This window comes from Thamnophis sirtalis, unplaced genomic scaffold (assembly GCF_051295495.1).
Source record: "Thamnophis sirtalis isolate CommonGarterSnake01/CBP01778 unplaced genomic scaffold, rThaSir2_p1.2 scaffold_5, whole genome shotgun sequence".
Taxonomy (NCBI): domain Eukaryota; kingdom Metazoa; phylum Chordata; class Lepidosauria; order Squamata; family Natricidae; genus Thamnophis; species Thamnophis sirtalis.
This window is the reverse complement of record NW_028261385.1, coordinates 104,537,898-104,547,621: the sequence shown is the minus strand read 5'-3', so window position 1 is coordinate 104,547,621 and position 9,724 is coordinate 104,537,898. Positions and strand designations below refer to the sequence as shown.

The 9,724-nt window shown below is 41.3% G+C and overlaps 1 protein-coding gene across 1 annotated transcript; it reads left to right on the top strand.

Annotated features, from left to right (window-relative positions):
* The first annotated feature begins 3,605 nt into the window (after window positions 1–3,605).
* On the top strand, window positions 3,606–5,111 carry LOC148045520 (uncharacterized). Its single transcript, XM_087717026.1, has one exon. The coding sequence runs from the start codon at window positions 3,606–3,608 to the stop codon at window positions 5,109–5,111; it is 1,506 nt and encodes a 501-aa protein (XP_087573152.1).
* Window positions 5,112–9,724: the final 4,613 nt, after the last annotated feature.

Sequence of the window (9,724 nt, the reverse complement as noted above, 5' to 3'; positions counted from 1 at the left end):
CAATGAAATTGAGTTTGACACCCCTGTTCTGGTTTATGACTGTCATGGTCTTGATGCAGAGAAACTAGAAAAGAGGCCATGCAGTTCATTTCTTTGCAACTTTAGTCAGAGGCTTTTAGGAAGTGTTAATTCAACTATCAGTCACACTTTTGATGAAGATGATGTTGGTACCTACAAATTAAAGTCTGCTTTTCCTCAAAAAGGAGAGAACTATCTCTGTGAAGCCTTTGTAAAGAACAAGGAGGTTTAACAAACAACTAGAATGTCCAAATTCCTTGTCAGAAGGATGAAGAGATTTTACAGAATGTCCTATCCTATACTAAATAATGAAATTTCTCCTCAGGCTTTTAGAACCATGTTATATGAATATTGTAATATGAAAACCCCATCTTACATTCTGTACCTCATAAGTGGTAAATATTCTAATTAATATTTTTCTCATCTGTTTTGATGGCAACCAGGCAAAGAATATATCTGCAAAGAATATGTACAAAGAATTATTGTGGTTTCTTTAATCTATAATCAGCTGGAAGAGAATATGCCCAGACAGACGTTCAACAAATGCAAACTTCTTTAGTCATTTGATAAAGAGGCTGCTAATGAATCTATGTTTGATGCAGGTTAGCTGAGAAAGTCCTCACCACTTTCCAGCTGCTATAGTAATGTTGCAGGTAGAAATTCAAGAGGTCAAAAAGAACATGCTGCAAGGACAGCGTATGCAGAACAGTCATCAGAAACAGGTGGTATACACTGATGGTATTCCAAACGAACATATTCAAAAATAACAAATATACCTGAAAAGCATAGCAACTAATTTAATCCAAAAAGCAAATTTCGCTAGATATCCAAGCCTGTAAAGGAAAGACATTCTTAACAGATTGGATGGGATAATCAGTAGCAAGCTGTGAATAGTTAGCCTGCACTGTAGCTAGCAATTTTGCACACAAAGATTAGAAAAATGTTCCCTTTGGATCAGCTGTGAGGTCCTTAAATTACAACTTTATTGCTATTCCTTCAAATCTTGCAAGCAATTAGGCTGCCCAGCCCATCAAATAACTTTTGAATTTGCAAAACTAGGACATTAAAATCCAATATATTTAACCAATCCTGCCTCCAAATCCATTCCATGTACCTTGAAAATACATACCTTCAACATTTACATGTAATTTTGCTAAGTGGTGCAAGATTCACTAAGACAAATGGCACAATGTTCAACTAACTGAATTGAATACATTTTATTAATAGGTAGAGAATGTGTGTGTCATAAAGGTACTGAACAAGTATTGGTTTTCACTTTAGACAATATTCACACGATTGGTAGTAGTGTCACATCTTCCTTTCATTCTTGCAGCTCTTAATACTCACAGCTTCTGATCATTAATTGAAGCTAAAATATATGCCTAGTATATAGTGGTCCTCTTAAATACAGGGATATTTCCCATGGTAAAAATATTCCCATTATGTCTGTCAGTTTTCCTTGGCTTCTCTAGCCCCATCATTCTGAGTCAGCATTCTGTGTGATCAGGATGTCTATACTTCCTAATAGCTCTAGAGTAGACCTATCAAATCTCTGTTGCAAGCATTTGGCTGATGATTGCAAAGGATTAGAGCTTGTGGTTTGTTTGTTTGGTTTGTTTGGGGGGTGGGGGTGGTTTGTTTTAGTATTTGTATTTCTTTATTGCCATCTAGTGCCGATCCAATTTTCTGCAGCCCAAATCTGGCAACCTTAATCTTGAAAGCACTGGGGAAAGCTGTTAAATCAAAACATCTTTTTACTTATTGAACGACTGTTAAAGACACAGAAGTTCTACCAAGGAGGTGGTGGAATCCTAGGTATATTTTCCTGGGAGAAAAACCCAAATGAACTCTAAAAAGAGGCAGAAATAGATGTGTATCCCCACCCCCACATTATATATGGAGAGAGAGAAATTGGTTGATGTATACCAAAGTGTCCTTGGTATGATACACTTCGTAAAATGAATAAAATCTAAATACCTGGCTATTTCCAAGTTGAAAGCAGCTTTATTTTCTCTACCAGTAATTTTTTGCATTTGTACAAAAAATTGTTTCTGCTTGATTATGTCAAGTGGGGGAGGACAACACAAAATCTTCAAGAAGATGCTGAGAAATAGAATGTTACCAAGCTGAAGGAAAAATCCAAATAGTAACTGGCAGTCGCTGCTACCACTTGTATTGCTGTAGACTAAAGAAAAATACTTTGCAAAGCACGAACTGCTAATATTGATGTTTATGCTATTTCCACCATAAAATAACAACACAAATATTTTGGAAAGCAAAACCAGAAATGATTGGGCAAAAGGGAATTCCAGCAGGCATCAGTATCAGATCACTCAAGATAGAAGCTTCAGCAGTGACTATAGAGGAAACCTTCCTTCTAGAAGGCCACATTTATCACAGGATTAAAAAGTTCAATACTTACCTATCCCAATTTTGTGATTGAAAACCCAGTGCTCATGGGAAAGATTGCATTGCAATTATTTGGGAGGAGTCAGCACCCCAGGAGACAAATTACTGAGGTTAAAAAAAGGAAGGCAGCAAGGGTGGAATCTTGTAGTTGGCTTGGATGCTGTTGTATCTTCTAGTTTTTTCTCTCTCTCTAATCAAATAGTGACTTTGTGTGTAGGAAAGGCTTTTTTTGCTCTGAAGTGTTGTCTTCAATCTAGAACTGCAAAGAAAGTGAGTATGAGGATTTGTGGAGCATGTCGTGCTATTGGGAAGGGATGGCTCTGTCGGGTAACAACCAACCCCTTGTTGGTTGTGACCTTTCCAAAGCAATTTGCAGCCTTTAATGAGAAAATGATAATAATAGGCTCGACTTTGGGTTGTATGGTGGGGGAACTATAACCTGCCAAATGTTGGGTTGTATTGAATTGCTTGGCTCTTTAGCATTTGCAGAATTGATGTAGTTTGTAGGGTTAGGGTAATTAAAGAACAGGTAAAATTTTCTTTCTTACAAGTAGAAATTCTGTGAATGTAATGGCTGCATGAGCAGCTAGAAGCAAGTTGGAAACTGCTTTCTTATCACAGTAACCATAGGAAAAACTCTGCTTGTTAAAAACACAGCACAGGAACCTCTTAACCCAAAATGATAGCCCTGCGTGGGAAAGAAATGTTTGTTATAGAGACTCTGGTTCCATCTTTGATACACCCCATATAATGGGGCTTATCATTGAGTGGAACTGCAATAATAAAGAAAAAGAAATCTTTGACTTTAAATTCTGTGTTAAAACAATATTAAATTCTCAAATTGTGGCAGCAGCAGCTAGAAACACTGATAAAGCAGTCAGCCTGGACATGGCTGTATTGTTAGAAGAAATGTAAAAGGCTTGGTAAATTGGTACCAAGATCTCAGCTGCAGAAAATGAGTTCAAACACAGGCTATGTTTAATATATGGTTTGCTCCAGGAAAGGCTTTGCCTTCATTTAGTGATATGTTTGTTACTTTTCAGAGTGAATCCATGGCAAATCAATTGAGGAGATCTACAAAGCTCTCTCAACGCTGTTCTTCCCTGACCTTACAGGATGAGACACATGCCCCTAAAGTTTCTGCTTCATCTCTCCACCCTAAGAAACAAACTGGTGCGATGCCATTGAATGTGTCCCGTTGCCGTCGCTCAGAATCCTTTGCTGTGCCAGATTCAATCGTAGTGACTCTGCTCAAGGCCTTGGCCCAGATAGGAGTCCCACTTTCGGAGGCAGAGCGCTTTGAGGCTCTTGTGCAGCAGGCAGGGTCTAGGCGACCATTCCCCTCCCTTGCACAGCTTTATCGTAGCTTCCTTCCTGCCCTGAGACAACGGCATGAATTGGCTCTTTGTCACAGCCTTCGGCATCAGGATGCCTTTGTCTTCCTTCATGAGGCTACTACAGACGACGGACGGATCGCCCTTGGACTCTCCCTTTCGCCTCTTAATAGACTTGGGCAGTCTCCACTGCTTCTTGGGATTGAGATCCTGGAAGAGTTGAGCCGTCCCTTAGTGGCCCGTGCTGTTGCCCGTATGCTGAGTGAAGGGCATGTTTTGTTCCACCGGGTACTGGCTGTGGTCACTTCAGGGGGTGTGCCTATGAGCCAGGCCTTCGCTGCAAATGGGATTTTAGGTGAGGTGTTGCCGGCTGCCCTTCATGTTCCTTGCTTGTATCATCAGTTGGAGTTGGTGATAGAGCTATGGCAAGATAAGTTAGAAAGGCTGGTTTCACTGCAACATCTTCTGGATGAGACGTTTGGACGGCGTCCAACTCTCCGTCACCGTTATGCACTATTCCTGAAAGAGCATGAACTGAAGCTGTCTCTCCCTGTGTGCAATAGGCAGGCCGGCCCTGAGGTTTGGTTGGAGAAAGCAATAGGCATTGCAGACCATCTCCCAGTTCTGAGGGAATTTGTAGCAAGTGATGAAGTCGAGGGACCCATTATGGCAAAATTGCAGAGTATCTTAGGGGAGAATGGCAAGCAACTTGTGGCAGAAGCCACTTTTATAGCTGAGCATGCCCAAGGTCTGTTGGCCACGGTACGGTTTCTGCACCAGACAGGTGAGCCCCTCGCCCACCGAATCTATGGAGAACTAGATTCCTTGCGAGTTTCTTTCTCCTATCACTTAGATTCAAGATTGGGGCCCAAAACAGAACAGCATCTGGCTTTGTGCCCACCTCAGTGGGCACAACAGTTTCGTGAAATCTTAGCTCAGAGCCTGAGTCTCCTGGAGTGCTTGTTTGACTATCATCCTGCGATGCCCACCTTGAAAGCAGTGCGGGCACTTGATCCCAAGCAACTGGGGGCTGTAGGATGGAACCAGATAGAGAACGACCAAGGGATCCCTGGCCTATTGGGGGTGCCAGAAATGGAATGGTTTCGGTATCAACATTTGGCTGAAGCAGCTCCTGCTGACGTCTCCTTGGCTCAGTGGTGGGAGGCACAAGCTGAGCAGCTTCCTGTGCTGAGTCCACTGGCCCGGCGATTCCTCTGGCTGCCTGTCTGTTTTCCCAAGTCTCCCTTCCTCCCAGGAGGTTTCTTCAAACTACCAGTGACTGAGGATGGCTTTACACAGGAAGGTGCACGTCTCTTATGCATGCTTAAGTATAACCGCCAGCTCCTTTAATTGACTACTTCTGTGTAATTTATCCAGGACTGGACAACGTTCACTTGGAATGGTGCAAAACCTCTAGTGTTTACTTCGGTTTTATGAGAATTTCAAATATTTGTCTTGTTAATTAGATGGAAAGTCACAAAATAGCCTGATTGTAAAACTAATAAAAATATCACCTGCATCAAATATTTCTTGTCCCTTCCCTTTTTGATGGTGAGGATAGGTGGAGATCAGAGTGCAACTTGAACTATGAGCATGAAAACTACAGTGGGAATTGAAAATGATTATGCCTGAAAATAAGAGTTGGGTTCTCTTTTGGTGGTTTTATGGATACCAGCGGTATTCCTCTACTTCTCCCCACCTGGTCAATCCTTTTCTTCATCCCACCATTCAATGGCCTCTCATGTCCAAAGGTTCTAGTAAAAACTAAATTACAGCTGCCAACCCTTGCATCTGCCCATTCATATGGCAGTGCTTTCAGAAGTGGGCACTAGCATTTCAGCGAAGCTGTAATCTGACTGCTGTCCAGTAGATGGAGCCTGTGGGTCACACTAAACTCCACTTCTTTAGCACTTACACCAGATAGAAGTTGCTCCGACAGTAAGCAAGGAGTTTCCAAAGGAAGTTGCAGAATTTCATTAAAAGAAATTCTAGCATAATGCCTATATTTGAAGGTAGGTCTGGACGGATGCCTCCCTCCATTGCTGGCTGAGCTGGTGCTGTTTAATGGCTAGTGAGTCACAAGGGCAGCTTCCTCTGACTTCTGTAAAGAAATGTAGACCTCCCATGGATTCAGGCAAGTTGCAGAAAGCTTCTGAAGGAGCAGCCTGCTGCATTGCATCTTTTTCATTTCTCTAATGCCGGATGAACAGAAATTAAACTGAGGGAAAGTTCAAGTACTGGAAGACACGTTTTAGGTTTTTATGAGCAGTAGGCCGCCATCTTCTCCTCAGGCTTTGGAACAGCTTTAATTTCTTTAATTAAATGGTAGAACTCCCAATTAAGAGGCAAAGTTCTATTGATCAAAAATGGTCTGCGTTTAGAAATCAATTTAAGTCTCTCTCAGAACTTTGGCATATTCACACAGAATCCAAGGGTTCTCAGGAAGTCAGTTTGAACAATCCTACATCAATGCAAGGTTTTTATATGTTCAGGGGAGAGATTTTGAAGTTTGGGTAAGCATACCATTTCTTGTGGCTGTATATTTTGTATGAAAAGACCCTCCATGTATACTGGGTGGTATTCATAGGTGTTGTACATAGGTTGTACATAGGTGTTGTTCTTTCTTGCTAAATATCCAGCAAAAAGACTTAATACTGGGTTTATAGATACCCTATTTGGTGATAGAGATAAGTTGCTTTCTGGGTTAATATATACTAACCAAATGGGCTGGGTTCACACAACCCAGGGATCACCCCAAAATAACTTAAGTTTAAAATAAACACATTGTAGCATGTATCAGTAGTGCAGTTGCCCATGTTTGAATATGGTGTTCTGACCCAGCCTTAGCAGAAACAAGAAACAGACTCCTTGTCACGAAAACCTCCTTTATTTAACTCTTGTGAATTAATTGTATTCACTCACTGAAAAGTCCAAGCAATAGTCTTTAACTCTAGTAACAGACCTTATCAGTTCAGGAGTTAATTCTAGTAACAGACCTTATCAGTTCTCTGTGATAATTGCTCGTGAGTTCCCAGCAGAAAGGTTGCAAATTAAGTTCTGGCAAGCATGAAACACAATGAGCAAAATCTTCAGAAATATGAACTGTTGTCTCCTAAGACAACCACTCCCCTTTCCTTCTATTTATTTCCCAGCCAGGGAGGGGCCATTCAGCATCCACGTGTGCTTTGCTTCCTGAATCAACTCCTTGTCCTCCTTTGTACATCTCTCCTAACTGCTCTGTACATACATGCATCTGGAACAGGACCCAACTGTTCTTCCTCCTCATATCGGCCTCTAAAGGCTGCTGCCACTCCGATGGCTGGAAAATGTTAGACGGCCCTGGCTCTATCTCTGTGTCCAACGCAGAGCATCCATGAGAGCCTGACCCAGACTCCAGAACGGGCCAACCTCCTCATCGTCGGAGTCTGCCGCCAGCTCCACTGGGAGCTGGCAGGCCACAAAATATGGTATGCCTTGAATTGCCAAATCAGGAACATGACTCACCATGTTGCGCAAAGTCAGCTAATATACAAGTAGTCCTCGACTTGTGAGCCCAAAATATATGTTAAGTGAGACATTTGTTAAGTGAGTATTGCCCCATTTTTTGATACTTCTTGCCAGAGTTGAGTTGAACACTGCAGTTGATAAGTTAGTAACCAGGTTGTTAAGTGAATCTGGTTTCCCCATTGACTTTGTTTGTCAGAAGGTCGCAAAAGATGATCTCATGATCTTGGGACACAGCAACGGTCATAAGTATGAACCAATTGCCAAGCATCTGAATTTGGATCACATGATCATGGGGATGCTGCAGAGGTGGTAACTGTGAAAAACGGTCATAAGCCACTTTTTTCACTGTCGTAATGTTGAACCGCCACTTAATGAACTGTTGTAAATTGAGGACTACCTGTATTTCATTTTTAAAACAAAGTTTGTTGCATGTTAAAACAGCATGTTGGGGAAAGGTTGACTCGTCTGAAAGACACGTTGTCTGCGTGCAAGAAAAGGATAAATATATATCTTTATTTTAAATCAAGAGAATTTTGCCTTGCATTCTGAAATACTCTGCCCAAGCAAAGTAATATTAGCTTGAGTGGCTTAAAAAAAAAGCTGTTTCATGGAAAAGTGAGAATTTGTTTGACCAGCAGGTATTGACAGGTTGTGTGCTGTAGTTTCTCAAGGTTAATGTATTTATTAAACAAATTTATAGGGCTGCTCAACTCACACATAAGTGGTTCCAGGTGGCTTATATTATTATTTTGCTTGTATTATATGTTCAACCATTGTCTCAAACCATAGGACTGGATGGACATCAAGGGTCCTGTAATTTCAATTATCTCATTCCTTATTACTCTTGCTGACCAAAGTAAAACAGAAGAAATAAAATATAATTACACATTAAAAAGTATTTTATTAATAGCACTTCCCCCTGATTCTCAAGTCTACCTGATTATTTAACTTTTAAAATTATACTCATTAGTAGCTAAGGACTATTTAAAATGTATTGTTTCATTTCCTATAACAAGCCAGGAGACTGAATCTATCTGGAAAAAAATACTGTAGGGGTAAGATACCCCTAACACCCCTCAGGGTGTGTGTTCTGTTAAGATACAGCATGTTGTGCGTTAAAATAGCTTCTACTGTACTGCCATGAAATGGCTTCTACTATATAGTGCAGTGGAGTTGCAAGGGTAAAGGCTTCACAGTACTCCACAAGAGGGCTCCCTCTGGTAAGGGGGAAAATCCAACATTAGAAATTACTTTTGGTCCGGGCATTTCCCCTCTATAAATAAATACCCGGGCAACACCAGATTATCGGCTAGTTCTTTATAAATATACATGCAGTTTTAATGGTAATTTAATATTTTATTTTCCAACAATGATCACAGGCTAAAGAAACATATGGAATAAATCTTGTTCAAAGTTCTTGGCAAAAACATTGCATATTAAAACTTCTCATCATCACTCATGACTTAGTATTTGGACTACTGCAATACACTTGTAGGAAGTTATCACCCAGCCCTCTCCCAGAAAAATGAAATATCCTAGGAAATATTGAAAAGACAGAATATTTTTCTGGATGTGAAAAGAAAGAAACATGTTTTAAAAGACAGAATAGCTGCCTGTAGCTTCCCGCCCATCCCCACTTTGTCAATGGGCCATTAAGAAGGCCAAGCTAGTCCCTTTACATAATAAAGACTTCTCCACTTCAACTCCAGGTGGATGGGATTAAGGAACTTTACCCAACTCACCACATGGCATCTGAGAACTCCACCAAACACAGCCTAGGGAGTTGCCCCTGCATGGCCCCATGGGAGTCTGACAACCAATCAGAATACATTTCTTATACAGGAGCAGGAAACAGAGAGGCGGGACTGAACAGGTTATAAAAAGCCTAGCAAGCCCCTCCTTCAGGCCTTCTCTTCTTCTCCACCAACATTGAAGCATGTGATCACCTTTTCTGTTCAGGACTCAAGCCATGTGGTCCTGTCCACCAATAAACCATCTTTCCAAACAGCCTCCATGTCTCCAGTGTCTTTTTCCCCACTTGGAGCTGAACCCAGAAGGACATTTTTTTCATCACACTCAACATGAGGTGGTCGTTGAAGGCGACTTGGAAGCTGCAATGGGTCCAGTGTCTGCAAGAGCAGTTACGGCTTTCTTTTTTTAATATAAAAATATATTGAAAAATGAAAAAGAATGACAAGTGAAAGAATGTATGATATGAGCTAGTTTGACCTAGTGCAGGGTGTCAAACTCCTGGCCCATAGGCCAGATGTATCACGTGCTGGCCACCCCCACCCCCGTATTAGTGAAGGGGGAGAAAGTCACAATATGTCCCTCGATGACAACATAACGCCAGGAGTTTGACAGCTCTGGCCTAGTGGTTAAGGCACCAGGCTAGAAATTAGGAGATTGTAAGTTCAAGTCTCGCTTTAGCCATGAAAACCAGTTGGGTGACTTTG

What these genes read in the sequence shown, in the direction of transcription:
- LOC148045520 (XM_087717026.1), top strand. Translation starts at nt 3,606, where the DNA reads ATGCCATTGAATGTGTCCCGTTGCCGTCGCTCAGAATCCTTTGCTGTG.